This window comes from Macrotis lagotis, chromosome 3 (genome assembly GCF_037893015.1).
Source record: "Macrotis lagotis isolate mMagLag1 chromosome 3, bilby.v1.9.chrom.fasta, whole genome shotgun sequence".
NCBI lineage: Eukaryota > Metazoa > Chordata > Mammalia > Peramelemorphia > Peramelidae > Macrotis > Macrotis lagotis.
The window spans coordinates 68,974,150-68,998,450 of NC_133660.1; the positions used below are offsets into that span (position 1 = coordinate 68,974,150).

General features: G+C 38.0%; 1 protein-coding gene across 1 annotated transcript; it reads left to right on the forward strand.

Moving 5' to 3' along the window:
- Window positions 1-951: 951 nt before the first annotated feature.
- Window positions 952-16,210, forward strand: CCDC110 (coiled-coil domain containing 110). Its single transcript, XM_074228843.1, has 6 exons — window positions 952-1,022; window positions 5,744-5,799; window positions 8,562-8,627; window positions 9,302-9,406; window positions 9,522-9,581; window positions 12,252-16,210. Exons 1-6 carry the CDS (start codon window positions 980-982, stop codon window positions 14,301-14,303), a joined length of 2,382 nt encoding a protein of 793 aa, XP_074084944.1. The 5' UTR covers window positions 952-979; the 3' UTR covers window positions 14,304-16,210.
- Window positions 16,211-24,301: the final 8,091 nt, after the last annotated feature.

Sequence of the window (24,301 nt, forward strand, 5' to 3'; positions counted from 1 at the left end):
CCGGGGCACGTGGCAACACTGGAGGCCGCCGGGGGCCTGGCCCCGGGGCACGTGGCAGCACTGGAGGCCGCCGGGGGCCGGGCCCCGGGGCACGTGGCAACACTGGAGGCCGCCGGGGGCCTGGCCCCGGGGCACGAGGCAGCACTGGAGGCCGCGGGGGGGGGGGGGCCTGGCCCCGGGGCACGAGGCAGCACTGGAGGCCACGGCGGGGCCTGGCCCCGGGGCACGTGGCAGCACTGGAGGCCGCCGGGGGGCCTGGCCCCGGGGCACGTGGCAGCACTGGAGGCCGCGGGGGGGGGGGGCCTGGCCCCGGGGCACGTGGCAGCACTGGAGGCCGCCGGGGGGCCTGGCCCCGGAGCACGAGGCAGCACTGGAGGCCGCCGGGGGCCTGGCCCCGGGGCACGAGGCAGCACTGGAGGCCGCCGGGGGCCGGGCCCCGGGGCACGTGGCAGCACTGGAGGCCGCCGGGGGGCCTGGCCCCGGAGCACGAGGCAGCACTGGAGGCCGTGGGGGGGGGCCTGGCCCCGGGGCACGTGGCAGCACTGGAGGCCGGGGGGGGGGGGGCCTGGCCCCGGGGCACGTGGCAGCACTGGAGGCCGCCGGGGGGCCTGGCCCCGGAGCACGAGGCAGCACTGGAGGCCGCCGGGGGCCTGGCCCCGGGGCACGAGGCAGCACTGGAGGCCGCCGGGGGCCGGGCCCCGGGGCACGTGGCAGCACTGGAGGCCGCCGGGGGGCCTGGCCCCGGAGCACGAGGCAGCACTGGAGGCCGTGGGGGGGGGCCTGGCCCCGGGGCACGTGGCAGCACTGGAGGCCGCCGGGGGGCCTGGCCCCGGGGCACGTGGCAGCACTGGAGGCCGCCGGGGGCCTGGCCCCGGGGCGCGTGGCAGCACTGGAGGCCGCCGGGGGCCTGGCCCCGGGGCGCGTGGCAGCACTGGAGGCCGCCGAGGGCCGGGCCACGCGCAGGGGAGGATGCGCGGGGATGGGCCGTTGGGTCGGGCCGGGGAAGGCAGCGATGGCCCCGGGTGAGAGGGCCGAAGTGGGGCGGGGGGCGGGGTAGCTCGCGGGGCAGCGGGGCCTAGGGAGCCAGCGCGATCCCCTCCCCGCGTCGCCACGGGGAGCGGTCCGGACGGATGCGGGTGGTCCCGGGCCGCCGCCGCCCAGCCCGGCCCGCTCCGAGCCCTGCGCGCCCCGGGGCCCCTCCTGGGCGGGCCCGCCGCGCCCTCGGGGCCCCGCACCCCCGCCCCGCCTCACTCCCCGCGGAGGCACAGGGGCCCCCGGCGGGCGGGCGGCGCGGTCACAGCGCGGGGAGGCCGGCCCGGCGCCCCGCGGCCGCCGTTACTGGCGGGACAGACAACAAAATCACCCTTGGCTGAACCCGATATTATCGGTGGTGATGGAGGCCTCCGGGGAGGTGATGCCGTGAGTGGGCGCTGTGCCAGGGCCCCAGCCTCACACTCTCCCTCGGAACCATCCGGATTCGGGAGAGGGCCCTGCATGGGAGGCAGTCAAGTCAGGCGCAAGCGCTTGAGGCTGGATTTGAACTCCAGGCCTCCTGACTGAAGGCCAAGACTGGGTAGTGTGCTTTGAGGTTGGGGTTTGTTACCCGGGTAATCCCAGTACCTAGGTGATTTGTAGGCCTTTATCAAGCTATGTTCAGGTGAGTTAAATCTAGGGGAGTGAAGTGGCCCCCACTCTGCATTCTAGGGAGGGCATGGGCCACTTCTTTCCAGATGCAAATGTCAAAGCCAGCTTTGTTCTTTATCACATCCCTGGCCCAGGCAGCAGTAGCCTTATGTGGCAGTCTTGTCTTTTTTCCCCCTTTGTATCCCCAGTAAGCTTTTTTATAAAAAATAGGTTCAAGTGAATTAAGCAGCCTGGCTCACCCCTTGCATCCCTGAAAGAATCTCAGTGAAGTCTTTCCAAACACAGCTTAACCACAGTCATAGATGAAGTCTACCGGTCTTCTCTGTTCTCGCCCTTAATTAGCATGAAATTAGCCATATGTGGTCAATTAAATGAATTGCTGGGTAGGGATCCTCGAATGGGACATCCCAGTTCAAACTGTGAAGGTTTAGGGCCTGCAAAGGGGACATGCATCATGCAGAGTGTAGGGTATATAGGCTACTTTGGGGTTATATCCCTAAGGAGCCCAGATTCATTTTTTCTGGAGTGTTGAGTTAGTACTTAAGAGCAGAAAAAGCAGAGATCAGAATGTTTTCAAAAATAATTCCACCTTCTTAAGAGGCATAAAATATTTGAGTATTTATGTGAATGTCTTCCTTGACAGTCAGTGGTACTAACAGAGTCAGTTTTTGCATTGGGAACCATAGATAATAAACTTTTCAAACATGTGTATTGCTACATAGGCAAACAGAGCATTCCTGAAGGTCGAAGTCCTTAATATCACAGTTATCAAGTTTTTTTTCATTAATTTGGTGTCTCTATAATTACCTAATACTTATTTACTACACTTGAAATATTAAGCAGTGTTTGATGAAGCAACCAAGTACAGTGAAGAATCAGAGCATCTGGGTTTGCATCCTGACCACTGTCTATTACTCTGTGAATATACTTGGGCAAGTCATTTAATCTCTATAGCCCTAAGGGGAATAGACTAGAATTCTCTACCTGGAATCCATGGGTGTATGGAAAGATTTCAGAAGGGTCTGTGACTTGGATGGGGGAAAAAATCATATCTTTGTTTTCACAAACCTTTGGTTTCCATCATTTTATTTTTTGTAAAAAAATATTATTCTAAGAGTGAGCCCACAGACTAGCCTGCCAAAGGGATCCCTGATGAAGATTAAGAACCCCTAGTCTAGACATTCTCCAGGGTCCCTTCCAGCTCTGATTCCATGAAATAGAGGTATTCCTTACCTTAAGCTAATCTAAAAGAAATTTTAATATAATTAATTTATACTTAAATTTATGAAATTTACAACTTAATTCTTTTTTTAAAAATCTCTTTAAAATAAGATTTAGTTTCAGTTATGCATAATTTTTCCAGGAATTTATCCATTTTACAATGTAAAATTACTTTTTTTCCATATTTAATGTGGATTGATCTTTCTAAAATTAACCTGTTTGTGCTTTAAATATAACATTAAATATTGAAATATGAAGCATCTTGTACAGTAGATAGAGCATTGGGCCTGGATACAGGAGCGTCTGGGTTTATATCCTGACTTCTGTCTATTGCTTCAAAATTCAGCCTCCAAAATTTCCCCTAAAGTAAGGTAATATTAAATAAAATACAGAAGGTTTTCAGTATTTAAGGAGGCATTTGTTCAAATTTTCCCTCCAATATTGATGATAAAGGAAAAGAAGAGAGATAGTATAAATACATGTATCTTATTTCTCTTCCTTTTTCTTTCTTTCTTTCTTCCCTTCCTTTTTGCCAGTAGTGTAAGTGCAGGTAATAGATGGAGAGACATGGCTGGACTGGACTAGCCTAAACTGAGGAAACTGAATTGACCTGGGAAAAGTTGAGGTTTGCAAGTTTCTGATACTGCAGTGATCTGTGCTTTCATCCTGCCATTTGATGATCTAAAGTACCCTGTTCTACCATTCAAACAATATTTTCATTCTGTATTGACCCCCAAAATTATTTTAATTAAATCATCTTATGCCAAGGTGTATATGAGGTTTACTCTTAAAGGATGAATTTTATATAAAAAAGAGGTATTTTTTAATTTTTTTTCTTTTAAACCCCAAAGATTCTCTATAATTGGTAGTATTTTTCTCTCTAAACTTCCTAGGCTGGACAACTCGCCCATTCCTCATTTGTAGGCTATATGTTCCATCTTTCTATCCTTACACAGTTTAGGAGGAAACAATAAATAGACTGAACAGTGGAAGCATACCCCATCCATAATCCCCTTCACATTTGTCAGATGCTTTAAATATATCAAGAGGATTCAATAAAAGTTATTTCCAAAGAAGAAAGTTTGAGTCAGTAGAACAAACTTCAGGTATTTGAAACTTCAAATCACAGGAAGGTTTCCTGCATGTTGTCCTGTAGCATTATAAATCATTAACTTAAAAACTAATTATAACCTTCTGGATTTTTTAGGCACAAGGGTTAGGAATCCTGGTGAAAGACAGATAATATCCTTTAGACTTTAAAGTTGATGATCATTTTTGGTATATTAGTTCACTAACTGGCTTTTGATGAAATTTGTGAGGGAGTAAGATTATCTGAGAGTATGTTTCAGTACTCAGAAAAGAGAGATGTCCTCTGGCTAGAGAAATTATGGGAGCTAATGCTAGTGCAAATTTAGCATGTAGGGAGAGGAGTGATAGTTTTCTGAGTCCCCTGACAGTCTCTTTGTGGGGAAAAGAAAGCAACCAATACACCAGAACTTGGGTATGGGCATAGTTAGTAGCAAGAATCAAAGGTGTTTGGAAGCTTTTGCCATTTTCTTTATAATTGAAATATAAAGTACATGACTGTGAATCATGGAAAACCATAATCTTTGAAAGTTAGAGGGTAAAATCACTTAAAGGGCCACAGGAACCTGGCAGAGATGAACATTTTGCAGTGTTAAGGTTTATCCTCAGAGTCTGTATGCCTGGAACAAAACTGGGCTGATCTTGTTGGGCAGACAGATACCCAACACAACTGTGTAGAATGTATGGATGTTAATAAACTCTCATCTGTAGCATCTAAGGGGCTCTCCCTGTCACAGGCACAGATCTTTGGATTTTCTGAACACTTAAAAATATTTTTTCTTAATTTTCTAAAAATCCTCCATGCACTAACCACCCCATTGTTTTCTGATTTATTTGCTTAATTTTTTTTTTGAAAAGCAAATTGGAGTTAAGTGACTTGGCTAGGGTTACCCAGCTAGTAAGTGTCAGTTATCTGAGATTGGATTTGAATTCAGGTCCTCCTGGCTCAGGGTTGGTGCTCTCTCTGCTTCGCCACCTAGCATTAAATTTAATCTTTATTTTCCTCTAGGTATGCTTTTTTAATATGTCTAATTTATCATTATATACATATAGACAGACACAGATGTACATATACTTAATATGTTCATCTATAGTATAGACGTATAGATAGATCTCTCTCTAGTTTGTATGCATGTTGTCTCCTCCATTCACTATGAACTCCATGGGTATCCCCAGCATAATGACTTTTTGTTCACCTTGTTTGCCAATTAGATTATAAACTCCTTGAGGGTGGAGACCATGTCCACTACTTCCCCACAGGGTCTTGTACACATGACTGACAATAAAATATGAATATTGCTTAAGTGTGTCCTAGGACTCTTTGAGATACTGTCAGATCTCCAAGGGTTCTTTTGTATTCCTGAATACAGACATGCTTTCTCTAGGTAAAAGCAGGTGGCCACTCTTTCTTCAACTTGTGAGATAGCTCTTGAAATCAATGAAAAGACTGAAAATATTTAGGATATTTTAAATATACCAAAAGAAACTTTTTTTCAAAATAGAAGTCCCCAAATTATCCTACATTTTTGTGATGTCTCAAGCTATTACACCTAACAATTTATTGTCAAAGTGAAAAACTAAAAACTCAAGTAGCTTTTTCCTTGTTATGTTCTTCTAAAGCTGTCATGCAACAAACATATTATGAATAACTATCATATACCCACCCCAGGGCTCTTTATTTTTTCTTCAAGTTTAAGATCCTTAGGTCATTCATTAGATTATACCCTGTCACACATGACATGAAATACAATAAAAGAACTAGATTACAGAGTTTATCATTTTTGTTTTATAGAACATGCCTCTATAGCAGAAACAGAAAATCAAAACCAGCCCCAGTCAGTCTTAAAAGTGAGTCAATGTCACATTATTTTAACCCCCCCCCTTTTTGAAGATTTGCATCAAATATGTTTGTAGATAGCTCTATTTATATGTAACATTTTCTTTTTTATATCTTTTGCTTCAGACACATGGAAATCTTGATCTTGCCATCATTCATAAATGTTCAACTTCTATGATTGTGAATACTGAACGTTATTTAATCATCTCTACTAATTCATCTCTCCTTGTTCTATACTCCTAAACTTATAATTTGACCATATCTCTGTATTTCTCAGTTTTTCACAAGCTATGACCCCTATTCTGGCTATACTCTCCACCTTTCCTAATCCTGTTTAGTGAACCAGTTTAATTGTTCTGTTCTCAAATCACTTGTTCTACTCTTCTATTGCCAATCACAACTCGATACTCCCCAATCCCCATAATGCCTTCTATTTATGAGTGGCTGAATGGTGTTAGAAGATGTCATATGACCATAAGTGTGCCCAAATTATAACAGAATGATCTTTTTTGTTCCTTCCTAATTGATCCCTATCCCATTTACCACAGTCTTTTTCAAATAGTCTTTATTTTTCTTTCTTTTTTAAAAATTTTATTTATTTTAAGGCAAAGGGTTAAGTGACTTGTCCAATGTCACACCATGGCAATTATTAAGTGTCTGAGGTTGAATTTGAACTTGGGTCCTCATGACTCCAGAGCCAATGCTCTATCCACTGAGCTACCCAGCTGCCCCTCAGACATTATTTCTAATAAACTCCCACAGAACCTGTTTCCTTCTCTCATGGTTAAGAACCTTGTCTCATACTTTAGAGAAAAATAAAGTCATTCAATAAGAGCTTTATTTTTTCCCCTCCTTACCTCACAACCCCTTGGTCTTGATCCACCATGATTTCCTTCTTTACTTTGGTCTCTAATGAAAAGATAGCCCTTTTCCTTCTCAAAGTCATTTTCTCTACATGTATAACTGTAATCCCATCCTTTCTAGCAGATAGCCCTCTCTATCATTCCATCTTTTTTTTCATAATATTCAATCATTCACTTAATTTTTATCCTGCCCTTTGATGATCTAAAGTACCCTGTTCTACCATTCAAACAATATTTTCATTTTATATTGACCCCTTCCCTCAAGAAAATTGTCCTAGATGCTACCACTCCCATTAGATAATATCCTGTATCTTTTCTCTCTTCATCTCAAATAAAGTGCTTCCACCTCTCTCTCTCTCTCTCTCTCTCTCTCTCTCTCTCTCTCATTGGGCCAAAATCTGTCTTCTGAAATCATTACACAGCTGAAAACGGCTCTTTCCAAAGTTAGTCTTAAGAGCTGGATCTAATGACCTTTTATCACTCTTCTATGACCTCTGCAAGGTACTTTTTTCTGCTTCTTTCAGTTGTATAATCTTCCCTCTCTGGGTTTTCATGATGATACTCTGTTTGTTGTGTTTTTCCCCTCTACATGTCTATCTGTACCTTCTTTGCTGGATTTTCATCCTTGTCACATCTGCACATTGTAGGTATTCTCCAAGGCCCTCTCTGGGGCCCTCTTCTCTTTTCTCTCTATACTCTTTCACTTAGTGATCTTTTCAGTTTCTATGATGAGTTCATTTATTATCTGAGGAGATAATTCTCAAATTTATATATCTAGCACTATCTATCCTGAGGTCTAGTCCCATTTCACAAGCTATGTGAAACTGAATATCCCATAGGTATCTCAAAATCAAAATATGTAAAACAGAAGTCATAATCTTTCCTCACAAACCCTCTTCATTTCCTAATTTCCATGACACTATTAATGATAGTCCCTTAGATACAGAACTTTGATGTCATCTTTGAATCTTTATTTTTATTGACCTTACATAGTAATCAGTTGCCAAAGCATGTCATTTGAATCTCTACAGTCTCTAATACATCACCCCCTTTATATAGATCCTCACCATTAGCTTCCTGTGGGTGTTTCAGTCCTCAAATCTTCAGTTTGTTCTACCCCACTCCCATTTAGCCTACACACAATTGAAAGAGTGATTGAATATATTCCAGATGCTCCCCACTCCTAGAGTCAAATATAAACCACTCGCATTTGAAGCTCTTCACAGCCTTTCCCATCGAATCTTTGCAAATATTTCTCATTACTCTGTACCTCCATGTTCTCTATGGTCTAGCCCTCCTGACACTGTCTTCAAGCCTTTTCATTGACTATCCTCCATTCTAGAATGTTCCTGTCATTACTCCTGCCTCTTGGAGTCCTTAATTGTCTTTGAGACTCAGCTTAAGTACCACTTAGAATGAGTGGCCTTTCCAGATGGCTCCCTCCAAGGTTGCTTTGTATTTAATTTGTATTATATTTTGTATGATATAAGTTCTTTAAGGGAAAGGATGCTTTGTCTTTATTTCCTCTGACACTAAGTTCAGGATCTAACATAGAGTAAACACTTAACAAATGCTTAATAATCAATTAATCATGGTTATAGAGTCCCATTAACCAATGTTATCCCTGACCCACCAATAGACTACTTTTAGCTTGGCTCATTGATCAGTACAAATGATTCTGTATAAATACTGAATAAATAGATGATCACTATAAATAAGTCACTCCCCCAACCTGAAAAGCATAATAGGCTAGGAGTTAGGGAATTTAAATTTAAATTCCAGCTCTGATTTTCACTCCCAGATGACTTGGGGGGTTGGGCTAGATCACCTCAGATCTCCCCTCTAGCTTCAAGTTTGTGGTTCATTTCTAGAAGAAATTTAATTTTGATCCCCATTTCAATTAATTACAGGCCCTACAACATCAATTGGAATCATTTCAGGCTCTCCGCAAGCAAACTTTACAAAATGTTAGCTTGGTATGTTGTATTTTTTCTAATTTTCTAAGTCCTATACTATGTTCAGAAATAAAATGTCAGTGTGATACACTGGGAAGAAAACTAACTGGACCTGGATGTAAAGTCTGACTCCCTCTTACAACTTATATGACCTTGGGCAAGTGATTTAACTACTCCAAAATAAACTGTGGCATCTGGAGCCTATACTACAAATTCTTGTCTTAAACTTTCTTGATTATAGTATGTTGCTTCTGAATTGAGAGCATAGATATTCCAGCATCTTTTTTAAGCATGTTCATGATGCTTTCTTGGTCCTAAGATTGCATCAAAAAGGACATCAACGATAGATAGAAGGCTTAGTTCAATTCAGTGCTAAATTATGCCTTTAATACATTTGTTCTAAAGCAATATAAACATTTTCTAAGAGCTGACCATCCAGAAAATATTTGAATTAACAAAAAATTAATATTGTGTAAATTAAGTCTTACTCAATTTGTAAACAAATCATTTAAGAGAAAAGTAAGTAACTTGGAAATTACTTTGCAATTTATGTTCTTCCATATGAAGGGAATGAATATTTATTAACTACAGTTTTAAAGATACCTTTAAAAACTAATTATAAACAGTATTCTTACATAACTATAATCTGAATCTGAATTAAAACTCTTAAAATTTTCTATTTACATTTTTTTAAGGTACAATCTGAAATTAGTGAAATATTGAATAAAAGTATTATCGATGTAGAGAGTCCACAGTTTGGCACAGAAAAGGCAACCGAGAAACATGTTGACAAAGTTACAGTAGGTTTTTACTTCACATATTTCTGTAAACTTGTTGGAACTTCAGAGACTTGTCTGTCAACATTTACATTGCTCTAACTGGTCATTTTCTCTCTGATTCTCCCCTTTCTAATAGGAAGAACCAGCTCTCAGAATAGTATATAAAGACAGTCAAGGCCAGAAGACCTTAAAGCAGGTGAATCCATCAACCTTGCCTGCCCAGAGGATCAGATTTAGAGGTTCAGAAATGCTGGAATGGGTCCTGTAGACATCCTTTTGCCCTCAAGGAGTTTACATTCCACTGAGGGAACTTACTTGAGAGTTTTCCCAATCTGAAGTCTGTTTACAAATCTTAAGAAAGTCTTAATCCCCTTCAAATTAAGAAATCTGACCTTAGCATATTTTTGAGGTTATGACCTTTCTTATATCTTGGCATGTAGGTATGGAAACAGCTTACCAAATATGTGATTGAATCTAACAAGAAGTTAGGTCAATACCAGGGTAGTTCCAAACATACCTGCCCTGATGTGGGAATAACTTTCTATAGTTATTTGTTGAGTCCTTTTAGTGGTGTACAATTCTCCATGACCCCATTTGGAGTTTTCTTTGCAAAGGTACTGGAGTGGTTTGCCATTTCCTTCTCCAGTTCATTTTATAGATGAGAAACTGAAGCAAACAAGGTTAAGTGACTTGTCCAGGGTCACATAGCTAGTAAGTTTTGAGATCAGATTTGAATTCATATCCTCCTATGTGCTCTCCACTCTGCCACTTATAACTGACTTTCTATGACTGTAGAATCCCTCATAGTCAATTGGAACTGGGGATAGAGGTCAGGCAGTTCCATCTAAGAATTTTCACTGGAGCAGTTGAGTGGTACAGTAGATAGAGCACTGGCCCTGGGATCAGGAGGACCTGAGTTCAGAAATGGCCTCAGACACTAAACAATTACCTATGTGACCTTGAGCAAGTCACTTAACCCCCATTGCCTTAAATAAATAAAATTTTTTAAAAAAAGAATTTTCATTAATCTCAGCCACAGATTTGTCCAGCTGCTATTATAGTTGGATATAAAAGGTCAAAGTTATATTTTCCAAACTGAAGGGTCAGAACTTCCAAGAATAAAGAGGATTTTCAAGTTGGAAAAAAATTTTTTGAAAATTTCATTTTTCTAAATAAATTGGTGGTGATTTCCTTTATTGCTTTTAATATTGAGTATGATGCCAAAAGGGAGCAAAGATTGTCTCTACAGGTGCAAAAATAAAATATTTCCAAGACAAATTCTAACACTTATTTTAATTGAATCAGTTTATGTGATATATTTAAATGATGGCAAATCTGAGTGGTAGTATCACCAGGTTCCCATTGATTGTTCTTCAGTATAACTAGAATATTCTGAGCTATTTGACAAAAAGTAGTATTAAGAGAGACTTTGTGAATGTAAACATAATCAAAATTGAGGTTTTGTTTTATTGGGTTTGTATGTTAGAGGCCTAGCTATCACCTGAATAATCTATGCAAGGTATAAGAAACCCAAAGTGAAAAATCTAGAAATTACTCTGAAGGTAGCTTTCAAATCAATCTCAACTGCTATTACTTCAATAATTATTTTCAGGGCAGCTAGGTGGCACAGTGGATAGAGCACCAGCCCTGGAGTCAGGAGTACCTGAGTTCAAATCTGGCCTCAGACACTTAATAATTACCTAGTTGTGTGACCTTGGGCAAGTCACTTAACTCCATTGCCTTGCAAAAAAAAACCCTAAAAAAGAAAAAAATAATTATTTTCAGCCTTTGAGATTCCATAAAACCTTTGATCTAATAGAAGGTTCACTTCAATTAAACACAAAATTGCAGGAATACCTACTACTAAAGATCAGTCACTCAAATTATTGATATTTATTTGGATCTCATCTGAACTGGAGAAATGGAAAAACAAAGTAGATCTAAGGAAAAGTAAGAGATTTCCTCTAACCATTTGCATTTTGTTAGCAGTCTCTTCAAATGAAACATATGGTGGTCTTATCATTTTACTCCTGAACCCAAACTTTTTAGTCATGCTATTGTTCAACATTGTTGAAGAATGGGTTTTAGGGGAAAATTATTGAGAATTGCTGTCCTAAATTACACAAACTAAAAATTCTGTATTTTATTCAGTGCCTACTACTATATTCAAAGCACTGACAATACAAAAATAAAGTGATAGATTACTTGCCTTTAAGAAAGTTGCATTCTACTTACAAGAAATGACATGTGTATATAGATAAGGGTAATGATAATGAAGGATTGAGGCAGAATATTTGGGGAGCCTCATGGTGGAGGAGGTACTAGGCTACTGAAAGGCAGAGATGAGTACATGATGAATTTCAGGGATGGATGGCCTGCATGAACACATAGAGAAGATACATATAGAAAATCAGTTTGGAAGAACAGTTTGGCTGGAATATCAAGAGATAAGGAAGGAGTAATGTGAAATATAATTGGAAAGGTGGGTTAGAATCAGATTGTGGAGGAGTTTGTAACTAAGAATTTGTATTCTATACTATAGGCAATAGGGAACTATTGGACATTTTTGAGGATGGAAATTAGCATGATCAGCCTTAGGAAGAATATTTTGTCAGTTTTGTGAAAGATTGGAAAGGAAAGAATCTGGAAGCAGGGAAACCAGTTAAGTTATTATAGAAGTCTAGGTAAGAGGTGATGAAGGACTACACCTTTTCTAAATTAGATATTTGTGTTTTAAGAATAGAATCGAGGATTTGGATAAAATAGACTATATTTGTATTTCCATGCAATTTCCCCCCAAATTATTGTCTTATATCACCCATCATGCAACAAATGATAGCCCTTCTTAGCATTCTCTTTCTATCAGTCTGCAGAGAATTCAGAAGAAACCCTTTCTAAGGAGAAAATTAATCTTTTTGAGGAGTCCAGCAGTATTCATTCTGCGGGGGGAAAATCCAATAGTGTCTCCAAAGGTGTAACCACTCCTTCCCAAGTTACTTCCAAGAATGTATCAACTTTGAAAAATCAAACAAATAGATCAACTTCAATGCCAAATATGAGCATTTTTAAAAAATCAAATTTACTCAAGAATTGTAGTCCTCTATCTTGCAAAAATCAAAGTTTGTCTTCTGTCAATACCACTTTTCTAATTGACTCTAAAAGTACCATACCTTTTCTCAAAGAAGAATTTAGTGTAAACTTAGATGATGTTTGCCATTCTATCCAAAAAATGAAGGATGAGCTTCAAAGATCACATGAAAGGGAAGTGGCTCTTACAAATGAACTTCATATGTTAAAGATGACTACAGATGCTCAGGGTAATGGGCCAAATATCCCATTTTCTCCAAAATTAATAAAAAAGGAACCTATTAAGAAAAAATACATAAATAGTGAATTAAATGAGGACATAAAATCAAGCAGAATTTCAGAGTTAGAGGCATTAATAAACAAATTGATTCCACTAGGGGAAACAGTGACAAAATTTTGTACTGATTATTGTCAGAACTGTCAAAGTGTATCTGAGAAGGAGACTATAGTAAATGCTAATCATATCACTAAACACAATGAAGTAAAGACTGAGAAAAATAAGGAAATTCCTAACATTGACATTAAATCTTTACAATTTGATTCCAGCAATCCAAAAGATACATCATCATTAATTGACCAAACGGAACGTGAAATGAAAGATAAAGAAAAGCAACTGTATGAGTTACATCAAGGATCACTAAAGCTTGAAAATGAGAAATCATCAAAAATCAATCCTGTAACTGATCAATATGTTGCAAAAATTCAGTATTTACAGAATTATCTAAAAGAATCCATGGAAGTACAGAAGAAAGTACTAGGACTGGAAAATGAAAATCTTGACCTAAAGATAAAAATAAAACCCATGGTTTATACCATACAGTCTCTGATGGAGAAAAATTCAACATATGAAAATCAACTTAAGAATTTAGTTGAAGATAAGAAAACCATTCAGGCTAAGTTAGATAAATCACAAGAAGATAGTAAAGAATGTATTATTGAACTAAAAAGAATAATGCAGAAGTATAACGAACTCCAAAATGTAAATAAAATTCTAGAAGAAAAAAATGGCCAACTTTGTTTGGAGATACAACACATGATTGAATTAATAAATCGACTAAAAATCAAAGAAGAAAAAATTCAAAATGATATGCTTCTCGTCAATCAGGAAGTAAATCAATTGACAGTAGAACTAGAATCTCTAAAAACAAATAATTCAACATTTCAAAATGATAAACAGATGCTGGAAAGAAAAGTATGCCAACTTCAAAAAGAAAACAGCTCACTTGAACATGAACTAAAAGGAAGTCGTTTGGAGATAAAACAACTAAAAGAAAAAGAAAGATTAGCAAAATCTGATCAAGAGTCTCTTCTTCAAATAATACAGAGTGCTACAAATGAAAAGATTAATCTTGAAGCCACATTACAGGAATCTGCAGCTGCCAGACAAATAATGAAGAAAGAAGTTGAAAAAATCCAATCCTACCAATGTGATGCAAAAGAGAAGTTTCAACTAGAACTTCAAAATGCAAAATCTAGAGCCAGCTTTTTTAAGAATGGCCTGTCTGAAATAAGCAAGGAATGTGAGAAGTTATCCAAAATGGTAAAGGATCTTCACTCAGATAATCAAGTACTAAAGGAAGAGCTAAAGAAGCATACTCAAGAAAATCTAAAATTTGCAAAGAGCATCAGTATGCTAACTGAAGACAAGGTGCTTTTAGAAAACTATTTAAGAACAGTAGAAAATGAAAGGGATAGTTTGCAATTTGAGGTACGGCGGCAGCGTCAAAGAGATTACTTTACCTTAGGTAAAGTATTTTCAAATAAACATCGTAAGATGACTCAACTAACTTACATAGCAAGAAATGAACATTGTCATTTTGATGACCAGTGATACTTAAGAAAAAAAATTTAATTTCAGGAATAATAATTTAGAGCATGATCTATAAGGTATGTATATTGAGTTAAATGTTTATATTAAGTTTGATTTACAAAATTTGAGCATTAATTTAGAATAATAACAATAAGATAATGGATTGTTATATTTTTTATAAGCTTAACATTGGATAAGCATCGTCCAGTTCTAACAACAATCCCATAATGCAGTCAAGGCAGGACTTATTCCTGTTTTGCAGATGAGGAAACTGAGGCTGAGAGTGGTTAAATGACTTGCCCAAGAGCAAATGACTACTATTTAGCAGGGTTCAGACTCTAATCTTATTCTACTGAGCTCCTCCACTATACCATGATAATGGGACAACTTCTAGATCAAGGCAATATATTTTAAGAATTAGATAAATTTAAGAATTTTACCATTCTGATCAAATTCAGTGTTACTTTACTTGCATCATATACATGCAAAGGATCTTTGGAATATTGCACTTAGGTTTTTTTCCTTTAAATTGTCCTAAAATGTAATTTCTAAAGAAATTCCACTTTAAAGAAAACTTTTTCCCCCTACCAGGCATATCACCTAAACTGCATCACTCTCATCCTTCCAATAAATGTTAATAAATATTTGTAATCAATAAAAATTTTTTTAAATTTGTCTTTAATACTTTGTTTCACCAACATATATATATATATGTTTTTGCAAGGCATTGGGATTAAGTGACTTGCCCAAATAGATAAAGAATAGATTAGCTTTGATATTGCTTCACTGTCTATGGTATCTTCAACAAGATGTAGTTTCCTTCCTATCTCCTTAAATTTTTACTTTGTCTGAGATCATTAATTCTATCTCTGCTATTTTTTATTTCAGCTGAAGCATAATATATTCTGTTCTAGCCCCATTACCTTTACTTTGTGTCCCATTATTTTTACTTTGTGTGTGTTTCTCTGATTCATTTAAGTTTCTTATAAACAACTTGTAGAATTCTGGTTTTTAATCCACTCTGCTAATTACAGCTAAGTAATTATTGTCTGAGACTGGATTTGAAGTCAAGTCCTCCTGATCCCAGATTGTTTCCTAGTTTCTGCTTTCCTTTTAATCTTTGTTTCAGTGGTTTTATATATGCAAATACTGTTTAATATAAATAATTTATTTTTTATATTGTTCTCTATATCTTATCGGATCATGAATTCTTCCCTTCTCCATAGATCTGGCTGGTAAGCTATTCCTTGTTTTCCTAAATTGTTAATGGTATCTTTTATATGTAAATTCATGTACTCATTTTTATGTTATCTTGGTATACAGCATAAAATGTTTGTGTATACTTAGTTTCTTTTTGTTTTCCAGTTTTTCTAGCAGTTTTGTCAGATAGTATTATGCCTAATCCATTCCACTGATCTAACATTCTATTTCTTAGCCAGTACTGCTTTATAATATATATTTGAGATTTGATATAACTAGGCCACCTTTTTTTTATTTGATATTCTTGACTTCTTTCTTCCAGATGAAATTTGTTGTTTTTCCTAGCTCCATAAAATAAGTTTTGGAAGTTTGATTGATATGGCATTGAATAAATAAATTAGTTTAAGCAGAATTGTCAGTTTTATTATTATGGCTCAGCCTACCCATGAAATGTAAATGAATATTTTTCAGGATTTCCAATTTGATCCTCAAATGGGATTTAAATGTTTTTTCCAATTTTTGGGGAGCATACCCAATTCATTTGATCTGCCCTTTATTTTACTGATGTAAGAATTTAAAGAAATGCATTTTACCCTAAGTACTGATTTGACTGCATCTCATAAATTTTGGCATGTTGTCCTCTTTAATGAAGTTATTACTACCATGATTCTTTGACCCACTTATTCTTTAAGATTAGATTATTTAGCTTCCAATTATTTAAGCTTTCTTTCCACTGCTCTTTATTGAATATAATTTTGGTTGCATTATTATCAAAAAAAGGATATATTTAAAATTTCTGTCTTTGTGTATTTGATTTTTCAGGTTTTTATGCCCTAATATAAAGTCATTTTTAGTGTAGGTGCCATGTACTGTTGAGAAAAAGATGTATTCTTTTCTACCCCCCATTCAGTTTTCTCCGAAGGCCCATAATTTCAGTCTTCTAAAATTCTATTTACTCTTTGACTTATTTTGTGATTGGATTTATCAAGTTCTGAGAGGGGGAGATTTAGGACCCCCAGTAAATAGGGTTTTTTTTAGGTTTTGCAAGGCAATGGGTTTAAGTGGCTTGCCCAAGGCCACACAGCTAGGTAATTATTAAGTGTCTGAAGCCGGATTTGAACCCAGGTACTCTTGACTCCAGGGCCAGTACTCTATCCATTGTGCCACCTAGCCATCCCTCACCTAGTACATAGTTTTGCTATTTCCTCCTATAATTCACTTAATTCTCCTTTAAGAATTTGGATGCTATACCACTTGGTGCATAAATGTTTAGCTTTGATATTGCTTCACTGTCTATGGTATCTTCAACAAGATATAGTGTCCTTATCTCTTTAAATTTTTGCTTTGTCTGAGATCATTATTTCTATCCTTGCTATTTTTTATTTCAGCTGAAGCATAATATATTCTATTCTATCTGTTTCAATTATGTTTCTTATAAAGAACTTATTGTAGAATTTTGGTTTTTAATCCACTCTGCTGTCTGCTTCCTATGGGACAGTTCATCCCATTCACATTCACATTCATAGTTATGATTACTGTGTATTTCCCTCCGACCTACTTTTCCTCTTGTTTATTCTCTTTTATCCTTTCTCTTCTCACCTCCCTGAATCTTCCTTCCCTTCTGTGGTTGTCCCCTCTTTATTTAATCTCCTCCCCTTCTACTTCCCTGCCGGGTAAGCTAGATTTCTATACCTAACTGATAATTTAAGTTATTCCCTCTTTGAGCCAATTCCAATGAGAATAAGGTTTGAGTGATGTTCCTATCTTCCCCTCCAATGGAAAAATGGGAGAAACTGTTGAGTGTTAAGGTTTCCACAGGGTGTTTCATTTGAGAGAATGCTACTGGTTAGAATTTCACAAATAACTGTTAGAACAGTACATCTGAAAGGCAGAGGCCAAAAGGCACAAGCAAACTTTCAGAAATGTAGAAGATAAGAGGAAAGGTAAAAAAATGACCCTGACCAATTAAATAACTGGTAGAATTCTTTAAGCCTGTCTTAAAGACGCTTCTGTTTAAACCAACTCAAACTGGATGGGGGTCAAGAGAAGGTCTCTGACCTGTCACAAGCTTCAAGCATATTAACTTACATATTCTCTGTGATTGAGTTTCATTAATATAACATGCAAGGAGTGGTATGGGGTGAGTATATTGATTAGATTTTATCCCAGACCACAAGGACCAATCCTGGCTATCAAGGGAAGAGAATGACTTTCCAAACCATATGGAACTAATTTCTGTTCAGGGTGCCTTTCCCTAAGGTAGAGTGCATCCATTTCTTGCAAAAGAGGTAAATAATGCTGCTTCTACTCCAGGCTAAGTTTTGATATTAGGAACCAACACCCCACTCTGTGAAAAGGGAGTTTTGGGGTTCCATTTCTTAACAATTTCTTTAGCACCTCTTCATGTGATATAATTTACCATGTTGCTCCTCTTTCTTCCTTCTGCTCCCAATAAAATCCTTCCTCCCCTTAATTTATGTCATCCCCTTAGTCACCTTATATTCACATTCTCTATGTATACTACTTTTAACTGAGTATTAGTGATATAGCTCTTAAGTATTGTAAGTATCTTCCCATGAAGGAATGTAAACAATTTAGCCTCCAATTGACAAATGGTCAAAGGATATGCAAAGGCAATTTACAGATGAGGAAATCAAAGTGATCCATAATCATATGAAAAATTGCTCTAAATCACTAATTATTAGATAAATGTTAATTAAAGCATCTCTGAGGTTCTGCCTCATACCCCTCAGACTGTCCAATATGACCAGAAAGGGCAATGATCAATGTTGGAAGAGATGTGGGAAATCTGGGACACTAATACATTGTTGGTAGAGCTGTGAACTCATCCAACCTTTCTGTAGAGAAATTTGTAACTTCGCCCAAATGGCATACCCTTTGATCCAGCAATACCACTACTGGGTCTATATATACACTGAAGACATGATGAAAAAGGGTAAAAACATCACTTGAACAAAAATATTCATAGCAGCCCAGTTTGTGATGGCAAAGAATTAGAAATTAAGTGAATGTCCATCAATTGGGGAATGGCTTAATAAACTGTGATATATATATGTGATGGAACACTATTGTTCTGTTAGAAACCAGGAGGGATGGGAATTCAGGGAAGCCTGGAAGAATTTGCATGAACTGATACTGAGGGAGATGAGAAGAACCAGAAGAACATTGTACATCCTAACAGCAACATGGGAGTGATGATCAACTTTAATGGACTTCCTCATTCCATCAGTGCAACAATCAGGCACAATTCTGGGGTATCTGTGATGGAGAATATCATCTGTATCTAGAGAATTGTGGAGTTTGAACAAAGACCAAAGACTATTACCTTCAATTTAAAAAAAAACCTGTTATTATATAATTTTGCTATCTCTCATACTTTATTTTTCTTAAGGATATGATTTCTCATCACATTCAACTTAGGTCAATGTATATACCATGGAAACAATGTAAAGACTTAACAGACTGCCATGGGGGGGGGGGGGAGTAAGATTAGGGGGGAAATTCAAAATAACATTTAAAAATAAAAATATGGAGGCAAAAAAAATTTAGCCCTTTTGAATCCCTTACATTTTCTCTTTTCTTTTTGCCTTTTTATTCTTCTCTTGAAACTTGATATTGAGAATCAAATTTTTTGTTCAAAATGTGTTCTCTTCCTCAAGAAAGTTTGAAAGCTTATTTCTTTGAAGGACCATATTTTCCCTTGGAGATAGCATGATCTTTCTCCCAATCAATGTCTTCAAGTAGGAACAAACTTTGCCAGCAATATTGTAGAGGGAATTCTTGGTCAGGTAAACACAATATTAAAGAAGAGGTACAAGTTAGAATAGATAGTTTCTGAGATTCCCATCAATTTTTAGATTATCCATTATTTGTATACAAAGAGATTAGTATGCTTCTGAATAGGACTTTGCTATATACACATGCATGTACATCCACACCCATACACAAGAAAATACGTGTCTAATTCACATTTGAATTAGAACATGCATAACAAGTTAATAGTGACATGACTTGCACATTGTTATAGTGAGGGGAGTGTTGTGAAAAGACATCCTTCTCACTTCCCTTTCCATAACCATTTCATCCCATGGTCTGATAGAAAATAAGCTTATGTTTAAAGTCTGGATGCTACACTTGACCTTATGGATGTACTTTCCCTTCCATAGCAGCAAGGCACCACAGTGCCCCAAAAATGCTGGGCAAAAGCACCAGCATCTGATATTTGGCATCAACTGGTGACAACTGGGTAAATCTAAGTTTGTATCTCGATGGCCTAATCATCAGTGATTTATTTTTATTACTGATCATGTTAAAGATAAGGTAGGATGTTAACCTGACAGCTAATAACAGGTTAAAACTATGTGTTCAAACCTTACCTAAAAGTTTTTGTAAAGAAAAATTACACACAGGCATATTAGTGTATCCTAAGTAGTATTGTTTTTTAGCAACATATTAAAACTTATAAACTTATAAAATCCTGCTATCACTGTCCTGTGATATATTTTTAACTTTTTTTTTTTGAGCTTTTGTAAAGTCATTTAACAATATTAAGCATGGAACAGTGGAAAGAGTGATGTGTTTGGATTATGAGGGCCTGCATTGAGTCTCTGCTACAGGGGCAGCTAGGTGGTGCAGTGGATAGAGCACCAGCCCTGGAGTCAAGGGGACCTGAGTTCAAATGTGACCTGTTACTTAATAATTGCCTAGCTGCATGACCTTGGGCAAGTCACTTAACCCCACTCACTGCCTTCCAAAAAAAGAGTCTCTGACACTTAGAAGCTATAAGTCTTTGGACAAGTTGCTTTATCTCTCTTGTCTCAGTTTCCACATCTGTAGAATGAGAGATTTGAACTAAATGACTTCTAACTCCCAGTGATGCATCTAAAATCTTTCCATTATATCATGAGTATTTCCTGCTTTTATATTAACTTATTCTAGTCTTTGATTTTCTAAATAAACTCCCCAAAGAGATTGTAATAATATGAAACAACATTTACATACATATGTGGGGGTGTTGGTGCAATATATATATATGTATATATACAGATATATACATATATGTACATATATGTATATATGTCTATACATATATGTATTGTGTATGTGTGAATGAATGTTTGATGAGACTTAAATCTTTGAAGGATTCACTTGAAATAATCAAAAGAGGTAGCCCCAAGTTGATGTGAGTGAACAGGTCTGGAGTTACCTCCATCATAAATATTGGCATATATGTTTTAAGAAGGAGCTATTAATAATGATGATGGGAAAGTGAGTGTTTAAGGAAAGAGTTGAAAGATAGGGTTTCTTTATGGGAAAAACTCATTGACCTACCCCAGAGGTATAAAAGCTCAGCTTTTAAATCATAGGCTTGCAAAGTTTACATATGTTACAGATCACAAACAGTTCACAAATTAAACTTCATCTGGAGAGGCAAGATACTTGAGGACAGACTGCATAGAAAAGGTTGGACCTAAAATGCTTTCTTCTGAAAGGAATAGGAAAACAACCTAAGAAATGACTGGGCTTAGATCAGAATGGGTCTAGCATGAAAGGGGATGTGGGCCAAACTTGAGTGTTGCCCACTTTCTGTGCTGGGAGGAATCAATAGAAAAGGGGTCAAAGAGTAACACCTCCCCCACATGTCAGGGTCAGGTATTCACCTTGGGAGGCTGAGAGCCAGGAAGGTGGAAGAGGGGTAGGGGAATGGGTGAAATTGCTTTCTCTTGGTGAATTTACATTTTACAATGGGAAGGTTACATTGAATTTACATTTGAAAAGATGCTTATGCTAAGCAATTTGAGTCAGAGGTTCATAGAAAGTATTAGGCAAGCACTGACAATATTTCCCTAATATTAAAAAGGCTTATAAATATTTCTCCTTCACCAATGACAGTTAAATGTCAATTCAGGAAGGTTTAAGTTGGAGATGTATGCTAATGGACAGCCTCTTGTATTCCGTAACATTAGATATGTCTCCCATTTCTGTTAGCAAAATTTCTTAATTTGGAGATAAAGAATCCTTGAATAAGTTTATTTTTTCAATGTCTTGATTTGACATTAAAATCTACAAGTACAAGTTGAAATAGCTTCTGAGATTCCTACAATCTTTAAATTATTTCATTAGCATTTGTATACAGAGAGATTTATAAATGCTTCTGAATGGGACTTTGCTATATACATACGCATATATATCCACACCTAAGATTATAAGAATAATAGTCATTTTTCCTCTACAAAGGGGAACAATGATATCAACTATTCTACCCTCTCTAGGGTTATTAAAGAGAAATCTTCAAGTATCATGAGTAAGTAATCATAATTGCTTACATTATATATCACAGTAGTTTCAAATCACTTCACAGTTATCTTATTTGCTCCTCACAGAATCCTGGTCTATTGCAAGTATTATTATATAAATTTTACAAACAAAATGGACTAAGAAAAGTAAGTTGCTGAAGCTCAAACAGCAATGCTCAAATCCAGGCCTAATGACTCTAAACTCAGTATTTTTCTAGTACATTAAAACTTTTATGAATGAAAAAAAAGACTGTGACCTGAAAGATAAAGACTATCTCTGTATAAGTCTATGTTCCAAGAATAGATATAGTATTTTGGTTAGGAAACCAATATGAAAGATATATCTATCCTCCCTTTTATATGACCTCTGAAGTATCTTCTAACTAGAATAATATGAATTTCAGATTCAGAGCTGAAAGGGACCTTGGAGGTCAATTAATCTAACTAGAAGAACATTTACAAATGAGAAAATAAAGTCTAAAGAGATTTAACAACTTGTTCAAGGTAGTAGTAAATAGTAAAGCTCAAAGTCTAACTCCAAATCTGTTGTGTGCCAGCTAGTTTATCTATTACTTGTTACTTAACTTGTAACCAATAGCTTGACTCAATCCAGCTGAAAATGCATTGAATGGGGGGGAGACAAAGATGGCAAGTTCTCCTCCCTTTATTTAGCAACATGAAAGAGCTTAAATACACTTTTAGTTCCTGATTTGCTCCCATTCACTTGACATTTTTCTAAACAGCCAGTCAAACAATGCTTCCGTGCTCATTGGACAGCAGATGATCAGTGAGTTCAAGTTTATTTTCTCAGGCTAGTACTCTCACACAATGTTCCTTTCTCAGGCTTAGTGTTCTCACACAATGTTCCAGGAACTGCCCCAAAATAAGGAACAAATAAGATCCAGTGAGCTGACCCAGGTAAGTAGGTCCACGGTATAGGTGGGCAAGGGGACCTTTAAGTCATTCCCAGTCACACAATGACCTTCCTGTGACCCTCAACAATCTCTTACACAAATCTAGTGTTCTAGGTTCTCTATATTATTTTTTAGGTTTTGCAAGGCAATGGGTTTAAGTGGCTTGCCCAAGGCCACACAGCTAGGTAATTAGTAAATGTCTGAGACTGGATTTGAACTCAGCTACTCCTGACTCCAAGGCCAGTGCTTTATTCACTATACCACCTAGCCACCCCTATATTTTTTAATTTTAAAATTCTTGTTAGCTCAACTGCAATTCATTCTTTAATCTTAAATTACCTTTATTATTTCAAATGCACAATAACAGGATTAAATCTGATTTCTGTGATGCCTAGCTAAGATGCTGACATGAAAGGTTCTAAGTAAAACCATCTCCCCCAAGAAATACCTTTTAACAATAAAAAGCACATATGAAGAACCACAGAAAAATTCCACTCAAGTCCCATCCCATAAAAGATGGCTCAAGACCTGAAATAAGATCCTCTTAGGAAGCTAAGGTACAAGGACAGAGGACCAAGGTCAATGCATCTTCCTTGAAGCCACCCTGAGGGGTGAAGCCTAAAGTCTCTAATTTCAGGGCAGAGACAATGAATCAGGCCAAGACCAGCCAGCACCCTAGGGGATTGGACTGAAACCAGCACTGTGGCTTGGGCCCTCAAAAGGTGAACTTTGGGAACTCAGAGGAAGATGGGCTTTGATCCTGTGTCCAGTTCTCAGCCTAAACTGAGACCATGATCCTAGGCCAGTGCTGGGATAAGATGCTAGGCTTGGCCTAGGCACTTTCTCATCTAGAAGCTAAAAGACTGTGGTAGTCACAGGACTGTGTATATGGTATAAAATTAACCATCTGCCAGATAAATGCAGTTGTTCATCAGGTATGACTGAGACCTAGAAACTTCTTTCAGTCAATCAACCAATCAATCATAGTTCAAGTTTGAGGAAAGTATCTGAACAATTTAGATGTCTTTTTAAGATCTGGGATGAACTGGAGTGAAAGTGCACAGGATGTGTGAGGAAACTTGGTCACACTGAGTAAGTCAACTGCAGAAGAGTGAACCAGTTCTGTAATAAGAATTGTGAGTGTCTAGTAGAAGGGAGAGACTTCCAGGCAAACCCCTGAGAAGAAATTGCTTGGGGAAAGGGTGAAAGATTTCACTTGGCATCACTAGTATCTTCCCCTCTACTCCCTTGGTCAGAGATAGACCTTATGAACTTGTGTAAATTTTAGAAGATCAGAGGATTTAGACTATTTCTTTATTATCCTAGTATTGTCTTTAGAACAGCAATGGTAGAAGGCAATGAGGACAATGAATATGATAAGGAAAGGCAAATTCAAGACTACAAGTAGCCAAGCCAAAAAGCTAAATCACACTTAAGGAAAATATCTTGTGGATTCCAAAAACAAGACTTACAGGAGCTATGAGTTGTCTCCTTTGCCATATGTGTTCTCTAAGCCTGAGTTCACATTCTCTTGGACTCTATATGTATTGGTGGAAGAGTACATAATAGATTTTAAGATGGGAAATTT

What these genes read in the sequence shown, in the direction of transcription:
- CCDC110 (XM_074228843.1), top strand. Translation starts at nt 980, where the DNA reads ATGGGCCGTTGGGTCGGGCCGGGGAAGGCAGCGATGGCCCCGG. An exon ending in GAAGGCAGCGATGGCCCCGG is followed by an intron (nt 1,023 to 5,743) that starts GTGAGAGGGCCG and finishes TTTGTTTTATAG; the next exon opens with AACATGCCTCTATAGCAGAA. An exon ending in CTTTACAAAATGTTAGCTTG is followed by an intron (nt 8,628 to 9,301) that starts GTATGTTGTATT and finishes CATTTTTTTAAG; the next exon opens with GTACAATCTGAAATTAGTGA.